Raw genomic sequence first — 17,128 nt, forward strand, 5'->3', positions numbered from 1 at the left:
ATTTAAGAAGATACTGCGAAGGGGGCGGCGACCACATCCCCAGAAGAGAAGACGGCCGTTGGGAGATTCACAGAGGAGGCTTCGGACCGCCTCCAGGTCTGCAGACAGGTAGTTAGGGCAAATTTTAAAACGCTTTATTGAGGGAATAACGGAATCAAAAACTAAAAGAGCCACCTTGTTAGACTGCATCATTACTGCTGCACAAGGTGGCTCTTTTAGTTTATAACGGCTGGAGGGGGTGACAGTGGCCCTTTAACTCCAGACTGCCAAGGGTTAAACAAGTCTCCTTTTTGCTGAGGCATCAAAGGACAGGCCCTAATAAAATGTCCCTTTCCACAAAAAAAAAAACCACACTACTTTTTTTGTGAATTTCCAAGGAAATGTACAATGCAGAGGCACCCCCCCCAACATGTGTTACACCACCTCTCCCAGAACTGGTTCACCGCTAGACCGCTCCCCTGACAAAGGGGCAATACCCCAAAAAAGAGGCTCCGGAGGTCTTACCTACCGATCCCAAAGGCATCAACACATATAGCCAACGACATAGCAGCCTCCAAGGTCTCAGAGGTTTCATACACCGCCAATGCATCCTTCAACCTTTCAGTGAGACCCTGAAGAAATTGGCTTCTGGAAGCGAGGTCATTCTACTTAGTATCAGTTTCCCACCTGCGGAATTTGGAGCTCTACATCTCCAATGACCGATTCCCTTGGTGAGGGCGATGCAACCTGGATTTAGCCAAGGCGACTCGGCCAGGGTCATCATAGATAAGGGATAGAGGCCCAAAAAATCCCTCCACAAACTGGAGACAAGCCAAATCCTGTGGCAAAGAGAGAGCCCAGGATTAAGGATCTCCTTGTAGCAGAGAGATCACAATACCGCTCATTGCTCCTCATTTCTAAAGGAGTGAGGTTGAAGTTTAAAATACAGTTTGCAAGCTTCCTTGAATACAAAAAAACTTGTCCCTACCTCTGGAAAACCTGTCCAGGAGGGCAACATTGGATTCTAGCTGGACTGGCCTACCTGCAGAGACCCCAACATTAGCGACCTGGAGCCACTGTTGCTGCTGCAGAACCTCATGGCGGAGGTCAGTCACTTCCAGAGACGGACAGCATAGCTGCTCTGCCAGCCCTGAAACCAGATCCATAACCAAGGATGGGGAGGGGGTGGGGGGGTGGGAGTGACCACTTGTCAGTTTTGTTTTTTTTTTCTAAATATGCACAGGCGGTGATAATGTCACGTACAGTTTGGAAAGTGCAACATGAAGGGATGAGGGGGAAGGAAGCCCAGACCCTAGGGAAAGGGGGAGTTTAGACCCCTAGGCAAATCCCCTCTGGAGGGGATAAGCTCTGGTCAATCCCCAATGTAAACTAAAGACAGAAAGGTAGACAGACAAGGGGAATGAACTTGGCTTAACCAGACTCAGAGGTAACACCAAAAGTCCTAAAACAGCTCCAGAGGAAGTAAGCAGACCGCTATAGCTCCAAGCCTTCACAAGGGAAAAATGTGAATATCACCAGCGACTCCCTGAAGCAGACTGGGGATTTATAAACCCCCATGTCCAGGTGTGTCAACTAGAGCCGGAGGGAGGTTGCTGCTGAATCAGAAGGATTAAGGAGGTGTCTGTAATGCCAAACCCAGAAATCTTCTGCAGCCAGATGTAGAGCGACAGTCTGTAGCATCTGACACACCCCTGACAACGCCAGTTTGTGGATGGCATTCATAGATCGGGATTTCTGCTGTTCATGGCAGGGCTGAAGCTCTTTGTGTAACACATAAGGTCAGACGATCGCATCTTATGAAATACAGTAAAAAAAAAAATATTTTTTTTTTAAATATGAAAAAATACATGGATAATATTCAATAAAATAAAAAGCTCATATTTGGTATCCAGAATCGCTTGACCTATCAATACATAAAAATCCGATTAATTAATCCGATTTGTAAACAGCGTAATGAGAAAAAAAAAAAATCAATACTCCAATATTACGTTGTTTTCTTGGCCACCACAACATTGAAATAAAATGCAATAACAGGCGATCAAAACATTAGTATCTTCCCAAATTGGTATAAATGAAAATGTCAGCTTGGCACGCAAAAAATGCGCCATCACCCAGCCCTACATGCTGAAAAGTTAGAATGTTACAGGTCTCTAAAAATGGCGATAAACGCACATTTTTATCTCCAATATTTTTCACCAAGTGCCGTAGTTTTCAGATTGTAATACATTTGGGAGGAAAATGGGTGCGCATCTTATAGTCCGAATAGCTTACTTGGGGGGCGGCAGTGGAGCGGGGTCATAGGAGGCAGCAGCAGGGTAGTGGGGTGATACAGCGGGGATGGGAGAAGGGGGTGTCCAGGCAGCATGAGGGGAAAAACGGTGCCGTGTCAGAACATGGTACATGTGCAGATTGAGATCTTGATTCAATGACTAGCTGAAATTTCAATCTGTGCATGCTCCACCTTTTGAGGCATTTTCCTGAGACCCACCTCCGAGAGATCAATGTCTCCTGAGTCGCAGCGCCAGGAGTTTGCATAAAAAAATTTTCACCACTTAAAAAACAAAACAAAAAACTTATACATGTTTGATATACTTGTACTGACCTGGAGAATCATATTACCAGGTAATATTTACCGTAAAATGAACACACTAAATTAAAAAAAAAACAAAACCCAAAAAACAATTGCGGAATTGCACTTTTTTTTTGCTTTTTTGTTACTGTGATGACACAAAATTATATCTTAATTAATCAGCCGTCTACTTTTAGCAAGCCAGGAAGAATAGACTTATCTATATATTGACTTTTGAATTTATGCGTTTTCTTTCTGATTGGTAAAAAAAATAGATTTTTGCTGGTGTCTGTAATATTGACTTGTAAGTTGACAATTTGTTGTGACACATTGTGCTCTTATCCTGGATCACTAGTGATGTTTGCTGATATGCTAATTACACATTGTCCAGGCCAGCCAGTTTGTTGACTTGGAAAATAGAGGAAAAACTATGAAAATAGATTACATAAACAATGCAAGTTGGTCTTATCAGCATTACCTGTAAATACTGAATGAAGGACACTTATTAGTTGTCAAAAGAGGTGATATATGCCTCTGTATCATGAGAGCCAGAGTTTCAGCCAAGAGATCCAACTACACAGGTGGGGTAGTTGGCCCTGGAAACTCTAAAGTCATAGCTGCTCTTATCTTGGCTCGTCAGTGGGTTTGATTCTGTAATTTGCACCATCTTGGGTATTTTGTTATCTACCTGTTTTGTGGTTCAATAAATTATTGCTACACTGTTTTACCCTCACCCTGTGTTGTCTGAGTAGCATAATGCCCCCGGTGAAAGGAGAGCGAGCGTTTTGGTGGGATGACCCCTGGTCCATGCGGTTTTGGCTAGCGGACCAGGGTGCCTTCAGACTCCTCGTGTCTCCACACCTTCCTAATGGCATATATGGATCACAATGGAGACAAGCTCAAGATAATAATCCTTAGTTTCACCTTCTGGCATCATCCAGGGTCTGAGGATGGAGGAGAACTTGGCTGCAATGGTGCAGCAATAGTTTTCAACAGAGGAGAACAAATGTCTTTCTTGGTCTGGTTATATGAAGTGCTTCCTCAGATGATTGCTTTATACTAAAACCACAACCCCAGAATTTTCGAACATTTTTTAACCTAGTATTTAGTAATGTATCATCTTTCCATTCAGGTTCCTGATAAATGGAAAGTTATTAGTTGAAATCTTCTGAAAAAGATACCTTGACCTTTCAAGGATGGATATGGACAGAGACAAGATGGTGGAGAGGATATTACAGCTCACCCTAGAGCTCCTCTTCCAGCTTACTGGAGAGGTGAGAGATTCTGATGACATCACATTACATCATTCTTATCTATGGGAATAACAGATGGACAGAACTGGAGAGGTGAGGACTCGGGAAATGTCTGTAGTGAGATTTATTAATGTGTCTCTCCATAACCAGGATTACACAGTAGTGAAGAAGACCTCTAGTGAGCGCTGTCAGGACCCTGTGTCTGAGGGATGGGGAAGACCCCTGAGCCCAATCATGGGGCCTACACCTGACCTGATACATGAGGACATCAATGACCAGAAGATCCTAGAACTCATGCACAAGATGGTTGAGCTGCTGACTGGAGAGGTGACACTGCTGGGAAATTATACAGTAACGCTATGAAGGGATCGGGGGATGACGGTATCATTTTATGTGTCAGGTTCCTATAAGGTGTCAGGATGTCGCCGTCTATTTCTCCATGGAGGAGTGGGAGTATTTAGAAGGACACAAAGATCTGTACAAGGACGTCATGATGGAGGTTCCCCAGCCCCTCACATCACCAGGTAATAGACAGGACTAAATACACACGGCCTATAATTATCTGTATGTAAAGAATGAATTCAGTCCCTGTATGTGTTTCCTCCAGATCTATCCAGTAAGAGGACAACACCAGAGAGATGTCCCCGTCCTCTTCTTCCACAGGACTGTAAACAAGAAGATCCCAATGTTCCTCAGGATCATCAGGTAGATGGAGAGAAGGTGTCAGGAGATCTCCCCTATGATGTGTAGACGGCTGTGAAGGTCTTGTGCTCAGTCTTGTTTTATCCACCAGTATTATATGTTTTATACTTGTGTAATGAGAACGGTGGAGATGGCCGGATTAGAGCTGATCATTGATGTGACTTCTCCATCTGTCGGTGACTTTTATAATATATGTTCCAGGGTGAAGATCTGACCCATATTAATATTATAGAGACATATGTGACGGGTGATGAGTGGTGTAAAGAGGAGATTCCTACATATGACTACCCAGGTGAGTAGTAACCACTAAAAGTCACAAATTCACTGGTTGTAATAGTTACATAACATCATGGAAACAAATTCCCAGTTTTCCAAATAAAAAATGGTTTAACCCCTTTCCAACGTTGAGCGTAATAGTACGCTGATGTTGGAGGTGGGCTCTGGCGGTGAGCCTACATCTTTCAGCTGTTTTGAACCTGGTATATTTGATCCCAGCATGTTCATAATGACCTGTGCCATAAAACTATTTCAATATTTATCCTGAACATTAAACTATGGATCAATTTCTGTTTTTGTGTCTTTTTGCTCATTAAAAAAAAACTGAGCAAAGCATATTTTGTATTAGAATAAAAAATAAAAACACCATTGAAGGGAATCTTTCAGTAGTTTCTTTTTCTATAGAATCCAAGTGCAGCATGATGAAGGGTCAGAGAACCTGACTTCAGCGATGTGCCACTTACTGCAAAATGTAATTTTGATAAAATTAGCTTTTTTTTCCCTGTTGTAGCTGTAGCAGGGCTATGACTGCTAAGCTGTATATAACCTCGCCCACATCCCTGCAAGATGCCAATCAGTGTTGGGGGCGGGGATAGATTAGCTGGACTGCTTGGCATGGGACACCTAGTCCTGCAGTGATCTCCTGATAATAAAACACTGATTGTATTGAAACTTCAGCACACAGCCTAGTAAGTGACATTACTGGAATCGGGTTCTCTGTTCCCACATTATGCTGCTCTCAAATTAACTAGCAACACCCGCTGAGGGATTCCCTTTAGAAAGTACAGCTTGTTACGGGGAAGCAAAAACAAGCCCTATTACAGCTCTGGAAGCAGAAAACTGAAACCAAAAAATAATTTAAAAAAGAAAAAGATTTAGTAAAGCATAAAAAAGCTATATAAATTTGGCAGAATAATATTAACACAAAATTTGTGGAATGGTGAACACATCCTTCAGAATTTTTGTTTTCTTCGTTCCATCTTCCAAAAAGTGGAGTGTAAGAATGATCAAAGTCTTACGCCCCATAGAATGATAGCAAAGTTAACGACAGCTTGTTACACAGATCATAAGTCCCGACACACAGTCGCCTCTCCGAACATAGCAATACCAATAAATTCTATTTTAAATAGTGTATTAATTGTACGAAAGTAATAAATAGACAAAATACAAATTTAGTATCGCCTTATTCGTATTGACTCAGAATAAAGGGAGGCGTAAAGCTCATGAATAATGAGTATAGGTACGGTGAGAAATATAGTCAAAAAGTTAAGCGTGAATAGAAAATTCAGTTATATAAAATTATGAGTGGTGAAATCGGGAGAGGAAAATAATTCAATGTTGAAAACAAGGGAACTTGAACATCATTGTAGAATTGAAGGACAGGAAGAAAAAAAGTAAAGCAGAATAATCTGGTAGAGCCACAAGATAGTTGGGAAAATTCGGAATAGATAAGGAAGAAGACAGAAGGGATTGGTTGGAGAGGTGAAGTGAGCAAGGTGGCGGGAGGAGTGGGAAGGGGAGGAGAGGTGAATGGAACAGGGTGGAGAAGGGAAGGGGGCGGAGAGATGGAGTGGAAAGGGGAAGAAAAGGGGGTGGAGAGGGAAAGTGGTAGAGGGGAAGTGGACGAAGAGGTGAAGGATAAGGTGTAGAGGAGAGGGGAAGGGACAGAGATGAAGGGAACAGGGTGGAGAAGGGAAGGGGGCGGAGAGGGGAAAATGGCAGAGGGAAAGGGGACAAAGAGGCGAAGGATAAGGTGTAGAGGAGAGGGGAAGGGGCAGAGATGAAGGCAACAGGGTGGAGAAGGAAAGGGGCGGAGATGAAGGGAGTGAGAAGGGAAGGGGTGGAGAGGGGAAAGTGGCATAGAGGGAAAGAGGACGAAGAAGTGAAGGATAAGGTGTAGAGGAGAGGGGAACAGGGTGTAGCGGGGAAGGGGGCAGAGAGATGAAGGGAACAGGGTTGAAAAGAGAAGGGTTGGAGAAATGAAAGGAGCAGAAAGGGGAAGGGGGCGAAGAGAGGAAGTGGCATAGAGGGAAAGGGGACGAAGAGGTGAAGGATAAGGAAAAGTGGTTACAAATTTTATCCAATGTATAGTGTGGAGGGAGAGGTGCATACATTCTGTGGTCGGCAGGTTCAATGCAGAAGGAAAGAGAACTGCAATAGATGACAGAGTGTAGTTTATGGGAAAAATTTAAGTGGTAGTGGTGAAATAATAAATTGTATAAAAATTTGCAAAAGCAAGACAGTAAATCCTGGGAAAAATTGAACCAGAAAAGTGAAAAATGTGTGTGAAAGGTCGTTATGTACTTTATAAAGTGCTAAAGAATAAGTAGGTGAAAGAGAAATTCGTTAGTGAGGGGAGGTCCAATGAACGGAAGTTTTTTTTTCCTGGGAAGAGCAAGAAAGAAAAAAGCTACGACAAGTTGAACGGCAGAAAGAGAAAGTAGTAATAATTTTTATTTCTGTTGTGCAGGAGGGAGGACAATGTGTGAGATTAGGAGATTGAAAGAAAATTTCGTGTCGGATATGGTCAGGTTTTTTTTCTTCAGTTTTTTATTTTTTAAATAATTGGCCAGATCGTCAGCACTGAGGTTGGTGGTCGGGGCCTGCACTCTTAGATTTTTAGGAATGTTGTATAGTGAGGTGATGAGGGTGTTGAAGTAAGCTTGTTTGGAGAGGTAAAGGGCAGCGTTATGTTTTAAGCATAAACTTCACCCTTGTCTCCAATCCCTCCTCTCTAGTGCTCTACTGTTAGATGGAGATCTGTTTTGGCATCTGTAATTGCTATTTGATGTAGAAATGTTAAAAACGTTCTGGTTATATTATTACAAAATAAAAACCGGTTTTATTCTTGGCAGATGTCTTTACTGGGAACTCGGATATACATCTGATATCTTCAGAATTTAAAATGGAAGATTGTTGTATCACGCCAAATACATATGAAGAGCATGAAATTGTGTCAGATATACCCTCACCCCTTAAAAGGAAAGATCTATCATCTCATCAACAGGTCTTCTCTTCTGATTCTTCACAGACTATTAAGCAAAATAAAAGTCACAGAAGAGGTGTTAAAGACCAAAAAGCCAACTCAGGGGTGAATCCATTTTTATGTTCACAATGCGGGAAATGTTTTAATTATAAATCGAAACTTGTTATACATGAAAAAATACACACAGGGGAGAAGCCATATTCATGTTCAGAATGTGGGAAATATTTTAATTATAAATCCAAACTTGCTATACATCAGACAACTCACACAGGGGAGAAGCCATATTCATGCTCAGATTGTGGGAAATGTTTTAACCGAAAATCTAACCTTGTTCAGCATCAAAGAATCCACACAGGGGAGAAGCCATATTCTTGTTCAGAATGTGGAAAATCCTTTACATGTAAGCCAAAGCTTGCTATACATCAGCGAATTCACACAGGACAGAAGCCATTTACATGCTCAGAATGTGGGAAGTGTTTTAACCAGAAATCAATTCTTCTTAGACATCATCAAATTCATGCATGGAAAAACCCACCTTCAACTTTCAACGACAAATCCAATCTCGTTACACATCAGAGAACTGACACAGAGGAGAAACAATTTTTATGCCCAGAATGTGGGAAATGTTTTAATTGGAAATCAGATCTTGTTAAGCATCAAAAAACTCACACAGAGGAGAAGCCATATTCATGTTTGGAATGCGGAAAATGTTTCAAGCAGAAATCAACTCTTAGGACTCATGAGAGAATTCACACGGGGGAAAAACCATTTTCATGTTTAGAATGCGGTAAATGTTTTAGTCATAAATTTGCTTTTGACGTACATCAGAGCTGCCACACAGGGGAGAAGCCCTATTCGTGTTTAGAATGTGGGAAATGTTATAGGGTTAAAGTAGATCTTGTTAGACATCAAAAATGTCATAAAGGCGAGAAGCCATATTCATGCCCAGAATGTGAGAAATCTTTTAGTTGGAGATCAAGTCTTATTGTCCATCAAAAAACTCATATGGGCGCGAAGTCCTAATTATATTATATATGTGAGAAATGTTTTACGCTCAAATCACTTCACAAACGTCATAGAGCTCACACAGGGAGGAGGGGTTTTTTTCTACTCCTCAAATAAAACCACTTAAAATATTTTTTTATCTGTATTCGTCGAAGACTCGTTTTTATTTTTTTGATTGACCTGTATAGCAGCTTGTTTTTTTCTTCACTCCTAAATATTCCACAGTTGACTGAGTGTTATTATTGAAAAGTGAAACTATTCAGAAAGCCAGACATGAAGTGGAGCCCAGGTACATTTGCAGAGCAGGGGCCCGAGTGCGGAGGCGCTGAGTGTTTTAGAGTCAGCAGCAATCTGCTGGTTCCACAACCTCCTTTGGTATTAACATTAAAACATTCGGCTCAATTCATCAAGATTTACACCAAATGTATATGTACTGATGAACATGTAAATGTACACTTGGCTTAGGTTGATGGTAGCGTCATACTACAGGCTCAGGATGCCATAGATGGACACACAAGGTGCTGGGTTTAATGTAGATCATATATACAGTGGATGAAATAAGTATTGAACTCGTCACCAATTTTCTTAGTAAATCTATTTCTAAAGGTGCTATTGACATGAAATTCTCAGCAAATGTCCGTTACAACGCTTCCAATCCACACAGGAAAAGAAATCAAACCATAGATGACCATAAATTAAGTTATGTGTAATACTGAGCAATACCACTGGGAAAAACAATTGAACTCGTTTACTGAAATAAGCCTCCTGTATGGAGAAACTAGTTGCAGGCATTGCTCAGGTGCGATTTTGGCTCATTTTTTTTCTCACAAACACTCTTCACATCCTGAAGGTCCTGTAGTTCCTTTTATGAACTCTGAGCTTTAGGTTCCTTTCATATATTGTCTATTGGATTCAGGTCCGTGATCAAGGAGTGGAACAGGCTGCCATGAGAGGTGATGAGTTCTCCTTCCATGGAAGTCTTCAAACAGAGGCTGGACAGACATCTGTCTGGGATGATTTAGTGAATTCTGCTTTGAGCAGGGTGTTGTACCAGATGACCAAGGAAGTCCCTTCCAACCCTACAATTCTATGATTCAGTTCATTGGCGAGGTCATTCTAGCAGCTTTATTTTCTTTCTCTGAAACCAATTGAGAGTTTCCTTGGCTGTGTATTTAGGATCATTATCTTACTGAAATGTCCACTCTTGTTTCATCTTCATTATCCTGGTAGATGGAAGCAGATTTTTATTAAGAATGTCTCGGTACATTTGTCCATTAATCCTTCTTTTAATTGCATGAAGTTTGTCAGTGCCGTATGCTGAAAAACAGCCCCACATTGTGATGTTCCCACCTCCAAACTTCACTGTTGCTATGGTGATTTTGGAGGCGATATACAGTGCCTTTTGGCCTTCAAATATGGTGTGCATTATGGCATCCAAAGAGTTCAATTTTAGTCTCATCTGACCAGACTTTATTCTCCAGTATTTCACAGGCTTATCTAAATGTTGAACAAACTTTAAATGAGCTTGAACATGCTTTCTGTTCAGCAATCGCGGTTGTGTGGTGAGCGTGCATACAGGCCATGGAGGTTCAGAGCATTACTTATAGTTTTCTTTGAAACAATTATACCTGCTAATTCCAGGTCTTTCTGTAGCTCTACTCAGGTAATCCTTGGCTCTTGGACAACTCTTCTGATAATTCTTTTCACTCCTCTGTCTGAAATCTTGCAGGGAGCACCTGGTCATGGCCAATTTATGGTCAAATGATTCTTTCCACTTCCGGATTATGGCCCCAAAAGTGCTCACTGGAACCTTCAGTAGTTTAGAAATTCTGTAACCATTGCCATCTGTATAATTTGCAACAATAAGGTTGCAAAGGTCTTGAGACAGCTCTCTTTTATAGACCGTCAGTTGAACCAGCTGATATTATTTGTCACTAAGTGGCAGGATTTATTTCTAATTACTGATTTCAGCTGCTGCCATCACTTTCTAGGGCTTTTTGCTCTTCTCTTTCTTCATATCTTCAATACTTTTTCCCTGTGTAACTTCTCATTATTACACACAACTTAATTTATGGACATCTACGGTTTGAATTTTTTTTCTTGTGTGGACTGGATGGGTTGTTACTGATAGAGACTGATGTTTGGGTCTGGCCGAACGGTTAAACAAAGTTTGGGTAGCAGTACAGTACCCAATTCTCTTGAATGGGGGGTCCGGACATCCAGTGTTTGCCACGCTGTGATGTGCATGACAGCATAGCAAACACTGCTTCTGAACGGTGGTAAAATCATTACTGCCTGTCCGAGAGACGTGGTTCCCATGCGGTCAAATGACAGCATGAGCCCGCAGCTGTGATCGGAGGCCACTAATGACAGCGAGATCAGGCAGCAACTGGTGGGGTTATTCATCAGCTGGCGCCTGCACTCTTAATAAATTTAAAAAAATGTGTGTTCATCTGCATTTTTGATAATCACCCAGTCAAAACTCGCAGTTGTCAGCTTTAGCAAGACTGATTGTCAAGAATAGAGGGGTCCCCACACTTTTTTAAAATTTAAATAAATTTAAAAAACCAGAGTGTCCCCCCCATTTTTGACAACCAGCCAAGCTAAAGCAGAAAGTTGGGGGCTGGAATTATAAGGCTAGTAAGGAGCCATGGACATTCGCCCACCCAGCTTATAAAAAGCAGCCCGTAGCTACCTAGAAAAGGCCCATCTATTAGATGCGCCAATTCTGGCGCTTTGCCTGGCTCTTCCTACTTGCCCTGTAGCGGTGGCAAGTGGGGTAATATTTGTGAGGTTGATGTCACCTTTGTATTGTCTGGTGACTTCAAGCCCACAGGTTAATAATGGAGAGGCGTCTATAAGACATCTATCCATTACTAATCCTATAGTTATACAGTTAATAAACACACAGCCAGAATAAATTATTTGCAAATTTATTTGCAATAAAAACAAAACACACTTTTTTATTTAAAAAACAACAAACACAGTTATACTCAGCTAACGCCTAATTCCACCAAAGCCCTCATCTCCTGTAATAAAACAAAAAACATATCACCTGTCTGTCGTTCTGTCCCACGACGTAATCCATGTGTGGGGAAATCTCCGAATGACATGATTCATTTGAAACCCCTGAGGGATCCATTCACTTTAATAAGGCAGCAGAGTTACTCTGAACTCCGTCTGGCCTCTGTTCAGCATTGTCCTTTTCAGAAGTTCACAAACTGGCGGATTTATGCACGCCTAAAAAGACGGATATCGCCAGATCATAGGCCATACGGCATTCACAGTGCCTCCATCTGCTGCATCATAGGGAATCTTCTGCCGGGTGTTCTGTCTGGATCAAGTATTTCAGAGATTTACACGAAAACCCCCGATGTAAGTGCTCAACGCAGAGCGCAGGATAAATGTGAGCTGAGCCTTGTTGCGATCTTTGGGGAGGCAGAATGAACAAATTTTTATAAGAAATTGGTAAGCAAGTCATTTACTCGTATTCCAGCACAAGGAACGGTGAATAATAGAAACTTACCTACCCAAAAAACTGATTGGCAAAACCAAAATAGTGCAGTTCCACTAATAAATTAGCAAACTGATAAGTGTGAAAATACCTTAGTCTGGGGTAGCGGATGCCCACAAACGAGAGTACGTGGCCACGGCAACGTCTGCCAATGCCAACTCCATCCTTGCTTCAGAATATTTTCAGACGTCGATTTGCCAAATATAAAATCTGAGACAACTGTTGCCCGATGTTTGGTAGTAAATTATGGAAGGGCCGGAGGTGACAATCTTACAACTGCTTTCCAGAGTGGAATCGTGACATTTTGTCTTCACAATAAACCGGTGATATTTTTTAATAATCCTAATTACAGCATGTCCTGACAGTTGACACTACTGCAGTTCTGTTCAGTCCATGTAAATTGATCCACTGGAATAGCTCTGATTGTAGGGCAGGATGATGGCTTTTCACCACACAGCCAGTACCAGCTAGTGGATTGCAGTGTATCTGGTTTCAACTGTAGAACTAAATTTAAGAAAGGTCTAGACGGAGGATGGCAGGTACGGGTAAAACTTAGATTATACTGATTGCTGACATTTATTGAATACATCAATATGAGACAGCTTTCAGGCTCCAAATTAGTAGCAAATCATCAATTTATCTGCAGTAACAAAAAAAAAAAAAATGGTGCGATCAAAAACATTTAGGTACGAAACGCATCAGAATCTTCAGTAGAGGCATCTGATGTCTTTGTGTCACTCGTGCACTTGATAGTCTATATATTTGTGTTCCCGTTACAAGGGCTCATTTTTTTGTAGGTTGAGTTGTAGTTTTGAATGTATCGTGTACTCGGAGTCGGTTTGGTTCCCAGCTCGTTTTTGACGGTAAAGGTTTCAATCTCTTCAGAGGACATTTGCCACTCACGCACTTGATATATATTTGTGTCCTCATTATGAGTGCTCATTTTTTTGCAGGTTGAGTTGTAGTTTTGAATGTATCGTGTACTCGGAGTTGGTTTGGATCCCCGCTCCTGTTTTTTGACTGTAAAGGTTTCGATCTCTTCAGAGGACATTTGCCACTCACGCACTTGATATATACAGGTCCTTCTCAAAAAATTAGCATATAGTGTTAATTTTCATTATTTACCATAATGTAATGATTACAATTAAACTTTCATATATTATAGATTCATTATCCACCAACTGAAATTTGTCAGGTCTTTTATTGTTTTAATACTGATGATTTTGGCATACAACTCCTGATAACCCAAAAAACCTGTCTCAATAAATTAGCATATTTCACCCGTCCAATCAAATAAAAGTGTTTTTTAATAACAAACAAAAAAACCATCAAATAATAATGTTCAGTTATGCACTCAATACTTGGTCGGGAATCCTTTGGCAGAAATGACTGCTTCAATGCGGCGTGGCATGGAGGCAATCAGCCTGTGACACTGCTGAGATGTTATGGAGGCCCAGGATGCTTCAGTAGCGGCCTTAAGCTCATCCAGAGTGTTGGGTCTTGCGTCTCTCAACTTTCTCTTCACAATATCCCACAGATTCTCTATGGGGTTCAGGTCAGGAGAGTTGGCAGGCCAATTGAGCACAGTAATACCATGGTCAGTAAACCATTTACCAGTGGTTTTGGCACTGTGAGCAGGTGCCAGGTCGTGCTGAAAAATGAAATCTTCATCTCCATAAAGCATTTCAGCCGATGGAAGCATGAAGTGCTCCAAAATCTCCTGATAGCTAGCTGCATTGACCCTGCCCTTGATGAAACACAGTGGACCAACACCAGCAGCTGACATGGCACCCCACACCATCACTGACTGGGTACTTGACACTGGACTTCAGGCATTTTGGCATTTCCTTCTCCCCAGTCTTCCTCCAGACTCTGGCACCTTGATTTCCGAATGACATGCAAAATTTGCTTTCATCAGAAAAAAGTACTTGGGACCACTTAGCAACAGTCCAGTGCTGCTTCTCTGTAGCCCAGGTCAGGCGCTTCTGCCGCTGTTTACCTGGGGAATGCGGCACCTGTAGCCCATTTCCTGCACACGCCTGTGCACGGTGGCTCTGGATGTTTCCACACCAGACTCAGTCCACTGCTTCCTCAGGTTCCCCAAGGTCTGGAATCGGTCCTTCTCCACAATCTTCCTCAGGGTCCGGTCACCTCTTCTCGTTGTACAGCGTTTTCTGCCACATTGTTTCCTTCCAACAAACTTACCATTGAGGTGCCTTGATACAGCACTCTGGGAACAGCCTATTTGTTGAGAAATTTCTTTCTGGGTCTTACCCTCTTGCTTGAGGGTGTCAATGATGGCCTTCTTGACATCTGTCAGGTCGCTAGTCTTACCCATGATGGGGGTTTTGAGTAATGAACCAGGCAGGGAGTTTTTAAAAGCCTCAGGTATCTTTTGCATGTGTTTAGAGTTAATTAGTTGATTCAGAAGATTAGGGTAATAGGTCGTTTAGAGAACCTTTTCTTGATATGCTAATTTATTGAGACAGGTTTTTTGGGTTATCAGGAGTTGTATGCCAAAATCATCAGTATTAAAACAATAAAAGACCTGACAAATTTCAGTTGGTGGATAATGAATCTATAATATATGAAAGTTTAATTGTAATCATTACATTATGGTAAATAATGAAAATTAACACTATATGCTAATTTTTTGAGAAGGACCTGTATTCATGTGTCCCCGTTACAAGGCCTCATTTTTTGTTGATTTGTAGTTTTACAGACCACCATTTATTTTACCATACAACGTACTGGAAAAATGGAGGAAATTGGAAGTGTGGTGAAAAAACACAAAATAATAATTTGGTTTGTGTCCCCATTTTCTCAGAACTGAAACTCTTGTATTTTTCAGTCAATGGAGCAGAATGAGAATTAGTTGTTTTGTGTGGCGACCTGATGATTTTGTTGACCGTTATGTATAACGTTTTGATTTTTGTCTAATTTGAGGGTTGATCACATTTTTTTTTTCAAACATAAAAAGGGGGAAGGATGTAAGGCTAGGTTCACATTGCGTTAATGTGTGCACGCTAACGGACAGCGTTGCACGGCGAAAATGTCGCAATTAACGCCGTGCAACGGGTCCGTTAGCGCACCCATTGACAGCAATGTGAAGTTTCCCTGTAGCGCATCACTAGTGCGTGCCGTTTTCGGCTCGCGCTAGCGATGTGCCGTTCTTCTGTGGCGCGCCTCAGACGCTGCTTGCAGCGTCCGCGGCGCGCCCGAGGTCCGTTCCCCGCTCTCGCAGATCGGGGATCTGCGAAAGCGGGGACGTTAACGCCTAACCCCTAACGCGGCCCCTAAATAAACATTGCGTTAGCGCAATCCGCTAGCGCTAAACGGATTGCCCTAACGCAATGTGAACCTAGCCTAAGACAGTTAGGGCTTGTTCACACGATCCTTTTTTCACTGTGGATTTTTCAGGTCCTTTTTTGGGAAAATCTGCAGTGAAAACCCGCGGTGCTTTTCACCGCGGATTTGTGTCCTTTTTCTACTGCGGATTCCACTGCGGGTTTCCAACTGCAGTTTCCTATTGGTGCTGTTGGAAACCCGCAGCGGAATCCGCAGAAAGAATTGACATGGTACTTCTTTTTTTCTGCAGGCAAATCCGCGCGGATTTGCCTGCGAAAAAAAGGATCGTCGGCACAGCGGATTTTGTTTTCCATAGGGTACTGTACCCTGCATGGAAAACTGCTGCGGATCCGCAGCTGCAAATCCGCTGCGGATCCGCAGCAAAAACCGCATCGTGTGAACATAGCCTAAGGCCTTGATGGAAATAGATAGGGCTACTTATTAACTACAAGGCAAAAAAAAGGGGGTGATCACACACAGACTACAAAGACCATGATTTTATTACAGGCGCGTACAGTCCCCACTAGCCATGATAAGCATACAGCGCCTCTTGCTGGCCACCACCAGGACTGCACTCACTGCTTCCTCTTCAGATCCCTACAGGCAGCGCAAACCGTCTCATTCTGTCCGCTAAGGTTCCTCCAGCAGCTTCATGACTGTGGGACCTGCAGGGAATATATTTCATATGTATGCAGGCACCGTATGTTTTACGCCCCGAATTGACGTTTGCAATTTGTGGTATATAACCACTTTTTTTTTGTAGAAGTTGGGAATCGTTCCCTCACCTTGGACACCAGGGTGGGTTTTGGCACCTTCAGCAGGTCGCACAGCAAGTTGCGTTGCTCGCGGACATGGGTCAGGTCGGCGTCCCTGTATAGAGAAAGAGTTAAATTCTTACACAGAAGTATGGAGTTAGGGGGAGGTATAGAAGGTGGTCTCCAGAACCTGTCCTCGATGCTTAACTCCTTACACGCCATCCATCCAGTCCGTGAACGAGAGCAGAGCGTTTGTTATGGTATCCTCTGCGCTCACAACAAGGCTCTGCCTTCCTGCATATCCACCGGCTGCTCAGTACTCACCAGCTTGTGTCGCTCAGCACGGTCATAACTTCATCCAGGACCTCGGCGTCAACGACATCATCGTACGTGATCAGCATCTCATACACATCGCTGGCTGTGGATTTCCTTACCTGACGGGAAACAGACATGGCTGTAATTCCTGGACTCCGGAGTCCACAAAAGGACCGAATAGTGGCGGTGCCGGCTCCGGGTTTATGCCTTGTCTCTTTCTATTTCTCATCTTCCATTTTCGGGTGATGGAGATATAACCTCACAAGTATGGCAATGGGCGCTGGAAGGAGGAGGACACCACTACCAAGATCAACCGCCTAAATGCCACTTTGATGATTGTCAGTGGCTTCGAAAAAGGTAATGTAGGCTGCCAGGCCATTCTGGGTTCCACAGCTGCACCCCACT

At 42.5% G+C, this 17,128-nt stretch overlaps 2 protein-coding genes across 2 annotated transcripts in view; one reads left to right on the forward strand and one right to left on the reverse strand.

Annotated features, from left to right (window-relative positions):
* LOC143768263 (uncharacterized) overlaps positions 1 to 9,093 on the forward strand; it is a 33,678-nt gene extending 24,585 nt beyond the window's left edge. The window contains exons 6-10 of the mRNA XM_077256957.1: positions 3,979 to 4,149; positions 4,223 to 4,346; positions 4,430 to 4,527; positions 4,726 to 4,816; positions 7,656 to 9,093. Of these exons, the coding sequence (XP_077113072.1) occupies positions 3,979 to 4,149; positions 4,223 to 4,346; positions 4,430 to 4,527; positions 4,726 to 4,816; positions 7,656 to 8,809 (1,638 nt within the window). The 3' untranslated portion in view covers positions 8,810 to 9,093. The remainder of the gene's footprint in view (positions 1 to 3,978; positions 4,150 to 4,222; positions 4,347 to 4,429; positions 4,528 to 4,725; positions 4,817 to 7,655) is intronic.
* Positions 9,094 to 16,135: 7,042 nt separating this feature from the next.
* The window catches only part of TBCD (tubulin folding cofactor D), a 109,769-nt gene continuing 108,776 nt past the window's right edge, over positions 16,136 to 17,128 (reverse strand). The window contains exons 38-40 of the mRNA XM_077254573.1: positions 16,733 to 16,842; positions 16,439 to 16,523; positions 16,136 to 16,318 (exon numbers count right to left, since the gene is read on the reverse strand). Coding sequence (XP_077110688.1) covers positions 16,304 to 16,318; positions 16,439 to 16,523; positions 16,733 to 16,842 — 210 coding nt within the window. The 3' untranslated portion in view covers positions 16,136 to 16,303. The remainder of the gene's footprint in view (positions 16,319 to 16,438; positions 16,524 to 16,732; positions 16,843 to 17,128) is intronic.

The sequence above is a fragment of the Ranitomeya variabilis genome, chromosome 4 (genome assembly GCF_051348905.1).
Source record: "Ranitomeya variabilis isolate aRanVar5 chromosome 4, aRanVar5.hap1, whole genome shotgun sequence".
NCBI lineage: Eukaryota > Metazoa > Chordata > Amphibia > Anura > Dendrobatidae > Ranitomeya > Ranitomeya variabilis.